This window comes from Entamoeba invadens, assembly GCF_000330505.1.
Source record: "Entamoeba invadens IP1 unplaced genomic scaffold scaff_1105074724362, whole genome shotgun sequence".
In the NCBI taxonomy this organism is placed as follows: Eukaryota; Evosea; order Mastigamoebida; family Endamoebidae; genus Entamoeba; species Entamoeba invadens.
In genome coordinates, this window is record NW_004440255.1 from 55,389 (window position 1) to 67,546 (window position 12,158).

The 12,158-nt window shown below is 27.3% G+C and overlaps 3 protein-coding genes across 3 annotated transcripts; 1 reads left to right on the top strand and 2 right to left on the bottom strand.

Annotated features, from left to right (window-relative positions):
* Nucleotides 1–6,303: 6,303 nt before the first annotated feature.
* On the bottom strand, nt 6,304–8,726 carry EIN_436860 (protein serine/threonine kinase, putative; the record flags this gene model as incomplete). The annotated part of the gene is made up of 4 exons (XM_004255499.1): nt 6,304–6,334; nt 6,401–7,942; nt 7,982–8,184; nt 8,208–8,726. The coding sequence occupies 4 exons, from the start codon at nt 8,724–8,726 to the stop codon at nt 6,304–6,306; spliced, it is 2,295 nt and encodes a 764-aa protein (XP_004255547.1).
* Nucleotides 8,727–8,849: 123 nt separating this feature from the next.
* Nucleotides 8,850–9,353, bottom strand: EIN_436870 (hypothetical protein; the record flags this gene model as incomplete). Its single annotated transcript, XM_004255500.1, has 1 exon — nt 8,850–9,353. The coding sequence occupies one exon, from the start codon at nt 9,351–9,353 to the stop codon at nt 8,850–8,852; it is 504 nt and encodes a 167-aa protein (XP_004255548.1).
* Nucleotides 9,354–10,272: 919 nt separating this feature from the next.
* On the top strand, nt 10,273–12,042 carry EIN_436880 (hypothetical protein; the record flags this gene model as incomplete). Its single annotated transcript, XM_004255501.1, has 2 exons — nt 10,273–10,792; nt 10,942–12,042. Coding segments are annotated over 2 exons (1,621 nt in total), but the record flags the coding sequence as incomplete, so codon positions are not given.
* Nucleotides 12,043–12,158: the final 116 nt, after the last annotated feature.

Here is a 12,158-nt window from a genome sequence, read left to right on the forward strand (position 1 = left end):
TCTTTTCGCTCAATTAACACACTTCATATGTGAATGTGTGCAGTTTATTCCTTTTAATGCAAATTGTGTAATTTACAACACAAGAAGCTTTATACAAGTGAAAAATGTTAACTGTTAAAATTATTGCAACAATACTATTTCTACGTTGAAATTACCAGATCCAGAAAGTTGAACAACAAAATTTATAAATTCAATAAATGAAAAGATTGATAACTTTGGTAACTACTCGGAACGGAAACCGCTTTTGTTGTCTAAAACTTTTACTCATTTTAACTTTGAAATATTTTCAAATATTTCGTCTATACATTCAACAAAAGGTAACAACATTTTACTTGTTATAAATGGTCACTTTTTTCATAAAACTTGAAGATCGCCTTTTTATTATCGTTGTAAAGATAGAAAATGCAAAGTACAAATTGTGATTTGTGAATATGAAGGAACTGTTAATCATATAACAAAATTTGTTTCTTATAAATATGAAACTGGTATTACTGTTCATTTTGATGAATCTTATTACCCATTAGAAATTGAACGAGCAAACAAATGGATTGATGACAAAGTTAAAGATATCAATAATCGTTTTGAGTCAACAAGGAAATTGTTATCGGGATACGATTCAAGCCATGATACAAGAAGACTAAGAAAAGTGAGGCGAGAAACCCACACCTGAAGAAAAAACCGCACCCATTTTCTTTTTTCTTCTTTGAAAAGCTGTTAAATGAAAAAAGGTTCAGTCTTAGTTTTTTGGTCAATTGAGAATGTTCTTATAATTAAAATACAATATAAAAACCACATGAAATTAACCTTAAATAACAAATATAAATTATTATGAAATTAAAAATGAATGTATAATATCATAATATTTTCTAAAAAAAAGTGATTAATAAGCTTTTGAACTTATTTTAGGTTTAATTTTAATATAATTTATTAAATGTTTAGATTAAAAAATATAATATAAGGTTCACTTCTTAATACATACTTTAAACAATTAATTAATGATTAGTTTAATATAGTTTCTAAACCATAAATTGTTATTAAGTTTATTAACCATAAAAATACTAATAAGTAATCAATAATTTATATCCACTTTAAACCCATTTCTAATAGTTAATAAATTGTATTTATCAACCACTTAAACATAATAAATAACACATAAAACAAACATTAGTCGCGCGTAATTTGCATTATCTGATTGTTAATTTATATTCGCTAAAATAAATAAATAAATAAATAAAATTGCCAAACGGTAATGGGGATCCGCAACAACTCAACAAAAACACATCTCTGTTGTTTGTGTTGAGTTTGAATATTTGAACTTGTTTATCTTAATTTTAAGTTTTCATAAAAGTTTTTTGAGGAAAAATAATGGTGGATATAAAACCCATTTAATTTTTCAACAACTTAAGTCGTTTTAACAGTTTATATTAATATAATTTTAATAATATGTATAGTTTGTTGGTGGTGTTTTTATGAATATTTTTATTAAAATTATTTAATTTAATTTAAGTTATTAATTCGTAAAAAAATAAATATTAGAAATATAATAAATTTTTATTATAATTGATAATAATTGTTATGATTAAAAACACATTCTGTAACTTCTCTTTATAATGTTACAGTATGATATAAAGCAGTGATACATAATAGAATTGTTGATGTACAATCGTTTGCATATCAAAATTTTTGTTTTAATTTACAACTTAATAAAAAAAGATATGTGTCAAAAAAGACATAACTTGACTTTTTTTATTGTTTTTGAACTTATTTAAAAATAATGATATTAAACACACAACAGAGCTATAATATAACATATTCACAAAAACATAATTGATTTTGACTTGTGAGTATTATAGATATAAAAGAAAATATTTTGATCAAAAAATAAACATTTGTCCAGAAAAAAGCAAATCTCTGAATATTTTTACTATACATTACTATATTATAGAATTTGTCTTGTAAAAATATAAACTATTTTTAGAAATTACGTTTTGATGAACTATTACAAGTTAAAAAATATAGTTTAAATAATTAAACTATATACATAGTTTATATAATAGTATATTTGTTTTTTTGAATAAACACAAATATAAACACTGTTATAACAAACTAAAAGTACGTAAAAAATCCGGGCCATTTTTGTTCTTTGATAGTTCATTTTGAATCAAACTCGAATCATTTTTTATTTTTTAAATAAAAAACACCAAAAAGAAAGAAAAAGAAACTATAATAACCCGACTTTTTTATTTTTTACATGTTCTGGAAGTAAAAAACACAATAATTTGGGTAAAAGAAGAAAAAAAATGGGTGCGGGTTTTTCTCCAGGTGTGGGTTTCTCGCCTCACTTTACGGGACCTATAGGGGTGTGATAAAATGGTTACTACCCCAAAAATGGTTACTGTCAGTGTAGAACTTCTTTTTTGTAAAAATGAAAAACATTTTATTTAACAAAATTAAAATGGAAATTGAAAATGAAAAAGCGGACTTTTGGGTTCATTGAATAAATTTTTTGATTTGAATAAGTAAAAATAGATGGAGTGTGTGTAAAATATCAAACCATAATTGAATTAACAATTAATTATATTTATATTATTAATTTTATAAGGTAATAAACCATAGTTAATAATTAAGTCAAATTATAAAACTCCTGCCCAAATTAAAAACGTTTGTGCCAATGTCGTGTTCATTTTATGCGCTTTTTGGTATCGACTTACCAAAGGGCGATCCCTTTCTGACTTTTTTATTATTGCGGACTTGTTCTTGTTATTATGTCTACTTGTAAATACATATTATATATAATATTTTTGAATTAATGGAAATACAAATTTTAATGTTTAAATTGTTATTGTTATTTTGTGTCACTTAACTTAAATGGCAGTCCATTTGCCACATTATTTTAACACCACTTTTGGGGTTTTAATGTTCATAACTCGTGTTTTAGGTTTATAAGTTTTAATTTGTTTATTGGTTTAATTTAGTTATTTATTAATAAATTATAGTTTAATTATTTGAACTTTTAATTAAAACTCTATAATAAATAAAACAATAAATTGATTAGTTATATTATAATATTTTGAATTATATAATAACTGTTTATCGTTTTAATTTAATTTAAATGTTATTTTTCGATATACTATATAATAATAACAATATTATTTGAATATAGTAAACTGGTTTTATTTATAGAAGTCTTTAATAAAATAATCAACATGGTTTATTTTGTACATATCTTTGAACCAAGTGGTTCTTATCAATCAAATTTAGAATCTCAATCATCTCTTGATGTTTGTATGTAAGTTGAATAATGCATATGTTTATTATATAATAATTTTAATTTTTTATATGAAGTAAAATATGGGATCATTGAAATACATTTATTTATAATACAAAAGTATCTACATGTATTTAGTTTATAAAAGTAAACATAAAATGATTGTCAACAGATTTAATATACATGTTTGTAATATGTTGTATTGTATAAATTGTATATATCATCGAGTTTTTTATAAATATTGAAAATATTCAGACTTAAAAATCAGTCAAAAATACAAATTATTATAAAAAAATGAAAGATTGATGATTACTATTAGAATGATCTGTATAAAATACAATTTTAGTTCACACAAAAACATTTTTATAACAATTATTAAATTAAAATAAAAAAAATAATATAAAAAGAACGAATTGTTTTTCGAATGTAATTCTTAATTTAATTGGCTGTTTTAAAAAATCTTGACTCATTTTCATCTGACTAAAATAAACTTTCCCAAAAGTGCATTAAAAACAACAAAAAATAATTCTAAAAAATTTATACTTTTTGTTGAAAATGTTAAATAAAATGTTTTTTCTTTTTACAAAAAAGAAGTTCTACACTGACAGTAACCATTTTTTGGGTAGTAACCATTTTTTCACACCCCTATACATTGACCACCACCACCTTTACCAAAAAAATATTTGCCGCGAGTGTTTTTTGAAGAGAGTCCACTTTTCAGCCACTGTTTGTGCGTCCCCATGTCACCCACTTTCCTTGTCCGTACTGTGTGGACGCGGATGTGGTTCCCCCCCCCGCTTGCGGGGGGGTCAGGGGGGATCCGCGCCAAGGGAGGACTTGGAAAATGGGTGAAACGGTGCACAAACAGACTGTTTGAGTGCGGCTTTCGGTGCCTTCTTTTTAATGCTCCGTCTCGCTCGGTTTTCACTGACTCGAGGTGAATTTTCACATTTCTTGAATTCGGGAACCAGACCTAATATTATCCCAGTTTCCTATTTACTATAATTTTAATTTGAATATGATTCGAAATAAAAATAATCTATTTTTAGATGTGTTGGTTAATGTTGGTCCCTCACTTTACAACAAAAAGAAGAATAAGAGAGAGAAGACGTAAATGTTTTCCTGATACCACTTGTGATTTCCATCCACATTATGAAGATTATCTTGTTTTTAGAAACGAGATCGAGATAAGCATTAACCTGATTATAACTTTACGTGTTATTTAATACTTAAAATGTATAATTAATTGAAGTCAAATTTGACAATAAATTAATATGTTTGAAAAGCATTTCAGAAACAAAGGCTGTCTAATTATATTTTACTTTATAAAACTTGATAAATTTTTAATTTAAAATAACATTTTTTATAAAAATGTTGTTTATATTTATTGTTTAAAACGAATTTTTAATTATTTCGAAGTTTAAATGTATATATTTTTTGGTGATGAAAAAAGTTGAAAGCGATGTTTGGGTTTTAAAATGAGCATTGTATTTACAGTCTAAATAATAAAAATCAATAAAAAATAAAAGTTTTTGTTTAAGTATTGTGATAAAACATTTTTCATAAAATAAAATAGACATTTTAAAATACGTTTTAGATTGAATACATATTCATTAATTGAAATAATGTGTTTAAATAAAACAACAACAATATTTAATAACAAACTATTTTAAGTTATATTAACATCTGTCTTGTTGTATATTTTAGTCACAGGAAAAATGCTCAAAATAAATAATATGCAAATTCAAAATATACAAATTTTATAGTTTTCTAAATTATCAAATTTATATTTTTGATGTTTTTTTTTGCTTTGACATTATTTTAAATAACCCAATTCAATCAAAAATCAAAATGAACAATTTTTTAAAAATAAATAAAAAATGTGTATTTTTTAAATTATTAACTGGTATTATTGAAATTTGAAAATTTTTAAAAATATGTAAAATTTATTATAACATATAAATTATAAAAAATATTATTCAAAAATAATTAAATATGTAAAATAAATAATAAAAATACAATAATTTAAAATAGTACCTATGAACAATTTATCGTTATTTTTTATTACAATTATTTTTTTACTTTATATTGTATTGTAATTTTTAGCATCGATTACCCATATTTTTATTATAAAAATGCATAATATAAATAAAACCATATTTTATTGTAAGATAAAAGAAAAACAATTTAATTCAATTCAAATTATTTTTTTTGACTTAAATAATAAAAATAAACAACACAAACCAATATTTAAACCCTTTTTTAATATGATCAAACAATTACAAAAAGATACACCGTTTGTTCTTTAACAATAAAAACTGACTTCGGACATCGCATCATATGATGGTAATCAAATGACTGAAAACTCGTTTCTTAATAAATCACAATATACACGAATTGTTATTATATCCGAAATACCAACTCATATTTGGCTAAGCTCAAAGAGATGTTAATACATGTCACACTTGAAGAAAAACTTGAAACTAATGGAAATGGTTGTAAATAACCATGCATCAAAATGATGATGAACTTGGGGTTAAGTTGTTAAATTGCATCGTAGCAATTGCTCGAAAATAACAATCATATTATACATATCTTTAAAAACAAAAAAGATCACAGTATATTGTCGACTATTTAACATAACCAACAATGGTAACAGTTTCAAAAAAAACATCTTTGTAAATCAATTTAGTCTTTGAACCATCATTTTTAGATTTGTCATTCGATTGTTAATAATTATAATTATGGCTAATTTTATAATTATATTCAGTAAAAATTCAAAAAAATAATAAACATTTTAAAAATATTATTAATTAATTAATTAAATGTTTATACAATTTGTGTTTAAATGTTTGTAATTATTGATATCAAAAACCTTAATAAAAACAACTTGTTATCAATAAAATGCAAACCAATTCAAAATAGTGGATAATCAGAATATACCACAATAATGTTTAAATACCCTCCTATCATTTTTTGACATAAAAACACAATAAAAGAGAAATATTATAATTATAATTATTAAAATTTTTATGTCACATTTTGCATTTAAAAGTATAGCAACTGCTATAACTCATTTTATGTTTAAATAGTAAATTAGTTTAATATTAAAAAAATTAGTTTAAACACAACTCCAAAGTGTGTACTACTTCTTTTATTATTGGACGATTGTTCGTATCTTGTTTCCAACATTTAGAAAAGATACTAAAAATGTTATCATTCACCGATAAACTTTTGTTCAAATGCTTTCCTGAAATAACAAACTCGGCTATTTTCCATGGAAATTTGAATTCATCTTTTGGGTACGCCTCACACCACCCAACACATTCGTATATTGTTACTCCAAATGAAAAGATGTCAGCACTCATCTTGTACTTTTCTTTTTTCAAAACTTCAGGTGCCATATAAGTTGGTGTTCTAATATCTTTAGTGAATGTCATGTTTGTCATCAACAAGTTGACGTTTCGACTACTTTTAAAGTCAGTCAATTTCACATTAACCTTTTCAATAGTCTCAAGTGAAAAGACTAATATGTTGTCTGGTTTGATGTCTCTCTGTAATATCCCATTTTCGTGTAAATACAATATTCCTTTAGCAGCGTCAAGACAAATTATCACTCTTAACTTCATGTCAATTTCATTCGAAGTTTTGTGTTTCATCAAGTCTTGAAGACTTCCATACGTCGCAAATTCGGTGACCATACACACTTTATTACGTGCAAAAACGGCGCCATAGAAGCGAACGACAAATTCACTGCGGAACTTATCTAACATCTCAACCTCCTTTTTAAATTCTTCCATTGACTCTTCATTGTTTTCGACTTCTTTCATCCTTTTAATTGCTACTTTGTTTCCAATGTAATTCCTAATGTAAACAACACCAAAGGAGCCTTCACCTATCTTCTTTTCGCAAATTACTTCGTCGGCATCAAGGTTGCTCGACTTCTCGCTCTCAAACTTAATGGGTAAGTTCAGGGACATCTGCTCACCCTTCGACGTATTAAAAAAGACAATTGCAATAGTTTCACTGATGCTACATGTGCACAGAGGTGTTACAAATATTTCAAATTCAACGGCTTTCCCAGATGAAAGTGTTGCAAGAGATGGAGTTACCTTGATGGTGTACTTCTCACTTGTCGTTTTGTACGTCAATTGGACTTTCACAGTGTGTTTCGAGTTGTTTCCAACACAGAGGAGGTCACGACTTAATTTGTCAATTGGAAGTGAACAAATTGTATCAAAGTCAACAGAGAAGTCAAGTGATGTTTTGTTCAACGTGACTCCTGGAGAATATTCAATAAAGTTAATGTTCGACTTTTTCATTGAAAACTCGCATGTGGTCTTTTGTAGTATTTTCTTTGATTTATGTGACTTGTAAATAAGATACACCACAAACATTGTGAATATTAATACTATAATAATAACGACTGTAATTACAACGGGAAATACAATTGAAAGCGTTTTGTTTTGATGTTTAAAGCAACTTAATTTATCAATTGAAAGATTGTATTTTGGTGTACAACTTAAACACAAATTATTTGTAGCACTTGCACAATACTTTATTGTTGTGTAATATTCACATCTTCTTTTGACCAAAATATAATCATCAACATAATTTTGGCAAAAATCAGATGACACACACAACTTACACTTTTCAGCACATTTCTCACACTTCCTTCTGTTCAAGAAATACCCATCCTTATATTATACACACACAAATATATTATTTTTTAAACAGTTTGTAAGTTCGCTCACTGGAATGCAATAAATACCATTTGTGTCGTTCTGATAAAACCCGTTATCAATATCGCACACCAGGCAATTGCCTTCGCTTTGTGAACAAGTTGTGCAGTTATTGTAACATTTGTAACAATTTCTTCCCTGCCAATAATATCTGTCTTCACATATAGCACATCCCTTATCACTCAAAAACTTCGCACATGATATTTTATATCTTCAATCAAGTCACAATGACTTGTTTGCACGTTGAGAACAAACCAAAAATAGCACGATATGCACGTCGTTGCATTTGTGTCACACTTTTCACAGTTCTTATCACATCGCTCACACTCTATCCCATCCATGTAATTCCCATTTTTGCACTGAACACAACCGATTGAGCTTAGAATTTCACAATTGTTTATTGATGCACCGTCAGAACAAACCGTTTCTATGTTGGAAATGCCCAAAAGGGTTGTTGGTAGACATCTCACACACTTGTTTGAGTTTTCATTCAGACAATTTGCTATACCACTTTCTTTGCACTCGTTTGATGCGTCAAACACAAACCCTTCTTTGCATAACTCACAACGACCAGAAACATCGTTTTTGGTGATACAATTTATCTCTTCAAGCGAAACACATTCATCATTCACTAGCACAAAACCGTCTTCACATTTCAAACACTTTTTGCTGTCACTTGAACAAAACACACAACTCTGGTCACACACTTCACACATCCCATTTGCTATGTAATGACCATCCGTGCATTTTAAACAGGTGTTGTTTGTTGTTGAAACACAGTTGCTGTCATTTGTGCAAATTCCAATGTTGTTGTTTGATTCGCTGATACATATTTTGCACTAGTTGATCTTGTTGCACTCTCTGCACCCGCACTCTGTACAAACTGGTGGACTTGATAAGATTGGGGCAAAACCACGTCGACAAGACAGACAGTGCCCTTTCTGGTATTCACCCTCTTGGCAATTGGCATCATTTGCGTCTTCTGTTTTCATTGAAGATAACACTTTTGGTTTTGAGTTGTATTCAAAACACTCACCCTTTTCGTTGTAAAACGAGTAATTTGCATTTCTGTTATTCGGCGAGCACTTTGTGCCAATTTCAACAGTCAAATAATAGTTGGCGCACGATTCACAGCCGACATTGTCCAACTCATCAAGACAATACTCACGGTTTTCTATTTTAAGACACTTTCCATTCCTCAATGCAAACCCATCTACACAAGAAACACACAATTGTTCTTTTGTAAGGTTGTCTTTGATGAAGCACCTTTTGCACCCATCATCGCATGTAATCCAAACTTGACTCTTATCAACTTCGTTGTGGCAAATCTCACAGACTCTCATTGTGCTTGAAACATAGCCATACCCATTAAGACATTTGTTGCACTCAACTGTTGTTGTGTCAAAAGTGTAATCACGTGTTGTTTAATTACAGCTAAAGAAGTTTTGTATTTGAAGGCGACATTCTTTCTTGTCCAAGCTAAATTTAAAGCAAAATAATAAAAAGTATAATAAACATTATGTTTTTCTCTGTGCCGTTTTATAGCAAACAATAACAAACAGTCTGTTTAATAGGTGCAGTTCATTATCTCAAATCAATGTTTACTGTTGTCCAGAACTGGTCCTTCGATAATTTCCATTGGGTCGATTTCCCGAAATTGTTGCTTAATTAATTGTATTCAAAGTGTGAAAGTTAAGAATTGCAACGTCACAAGGTGTGCAAGTTAAAGTATAGTTTAGTAATAACTTCAAAATTATAATTAATAATTAAACTAAAAATAATCTTTTTTTCGAAAATTCAAGAAATTAATGATTCTATTTTTTAAAATAAAAAAATTATAAATGAACAATACCTTAACTTGCACACCTTGATAGTTACTTTACACAAATAATAATTAACTAATTGAATATTTTATTTTTTTAATTGTTATTTATAGTTTTTTTGTAAGTTCCTGTTTTTTACACAATGAGAAAAATTATAATTCTCTATAATGGTATAAATAAAATGATATGCCTGTTTTTTTTAGTTAATTTGTTAGTTAATTTTTTTTAATTTTATTACTAATTTAAGAGTAGTAATTTACCAATAAATAATAATACATAATAATTATTTTGACATGATTGTAAAAAAACCGAAAACGAGAAACCTTTAATTATTTATTACTCAAAATAGATAATTCGTATTTAAAATGGAAAGTAAAACCTTATTTTGTTAAAACAGATTTTTTATTTCAAAAGAACGTAAAAATACAATTCAAATTATATGAAAAGATTCACTGTCTCTTTGGTCTTTTTATGTTTTGTTTTTGTATCTCTATGTGTTCAAGCAGAAGAGACACGTGAATGTGTTCCAAAAACCATAAATGAAGATGAAGGATTTGTATCTTTAGTTGGTTCATTGTGTACTTCCAACAGTGTTTATTGTTTTAATAGTACCTTTAGATTCAATGGAAATTCTTCTTTTTATTCAATAATAACAAGTGGTACTCTAACATTTGACTGCAAATTTAATTTATATACATATACAAGCAATTTAATTCTTTCAGAAAATAGTATAACCACTGTTTCACTTCCTATTCATATTCAAAATTCATTTACTCTTCACAGTAATTCTCTTGCAAAAATCGAGGGCTATTTTTCTATTGCTGGTAAACTGTTAATTTTGAATCCTAAATTGGACATTCCTCCTCTTGTTTTGTGGAATTCACCTTATCTCCATTTAAATCGCAATATGAGTGAGAGATCGGATTTTTCAATTGTGAATCCAATAGACAACACCAAATGTTTCGATGTCATCTCAATGGCCAATGCAAGTGCTATAAATATCAATACTGATCCAAACCACATTAACTCGACTCATTTTCCATATAATTTTTAAATGGGACAGCGTATTTATTTTCTAATCAAAAGCTGATTAGATTTTGTCCTAAAGATACTGCCAAAAACAATATAGTGAAGTGTGTTTTAACTAATAGTTTGTATGGTGATAACTATAAAACGATTTCTACATATGGATTTGACTATCCACATTGTCCTTGTAATGACAATGTAACAGATTGTCAGTTATATTTGGCTAATAACATATCTGCATACAATTTTGATAGTAAACAACTTGCATACACCACTTTACATATTGAAAAGGACACAAGAATAACAAATGCACAAAATATTAAAACAATGATTATGAGTGATGACGTTTCACTTGATTTAAATGGTGTTTTTATATCTTCAAATATCACATTTTCAATTGGAGAAGTTGTTGTAAAAGATATACAAAACACACAAAGTACTTTTATGTATAATTCAACAAATAATGAATTAATTTGCACTAACAGTATTTCAAGTGATATTTTAGTAAATGATAAAGTCAATTATATTAAAATTAATTGCTCTAGTACAATAGAAAGTATGCAAATAAATAATGACAAATTTGTTTATATCACAAAAGAAGTGAAAGAAATTCAATCTTTAAATTTTAACAATTATGGAATGTCAAGCACCATTATTATTTATTTGGAAAGTGAGAACACTATCATGCAAACACAACCTTTTCAAAACTGCGTGTTGATGACAATAACTTCATCTGAAATGAATTGTTTAAAATGTAATTCCAAAACTCAATTGTTGAATAACAAATGTGTTAATTTAGAAAAGAATTGTCTAATTTACGATGCAAACAACCACTGTTCGTTCTGTAAATATGGTTACCTTCTCAATAAAAACAATGAGTGTGTACAATCGACAAACGGTTGTTTGGTGGGAACTACAGAAAATTGTTATAAATGTGAAACCAATAAACAAATGATTAACAGAATATGTGTTACAAACACCATATGTAAATTAACAGATGGAAATTCATGTTTAAAGTGTAGTGCGGGAGATTATACAACACGGTGTGAGTCTTGTGAAGCAAATTGTGAATTGTGTGAAAATGGGAAGTGTACACTTTGTAAACAAAATTATTTGTTACAAGATAGCAATAAATGTGAATATGAAGGTATCTCATTTACCAATGGAAAGCACATCATTTCATGTATTGATGGGTTTTACATTGATAATTCGATGTGTAACAGTGTTCTACTAAAGACATAAATTCTGTTAAATGTAACAAATGTATTACACTCATGCGACACTAATTTAGTCTTTCAG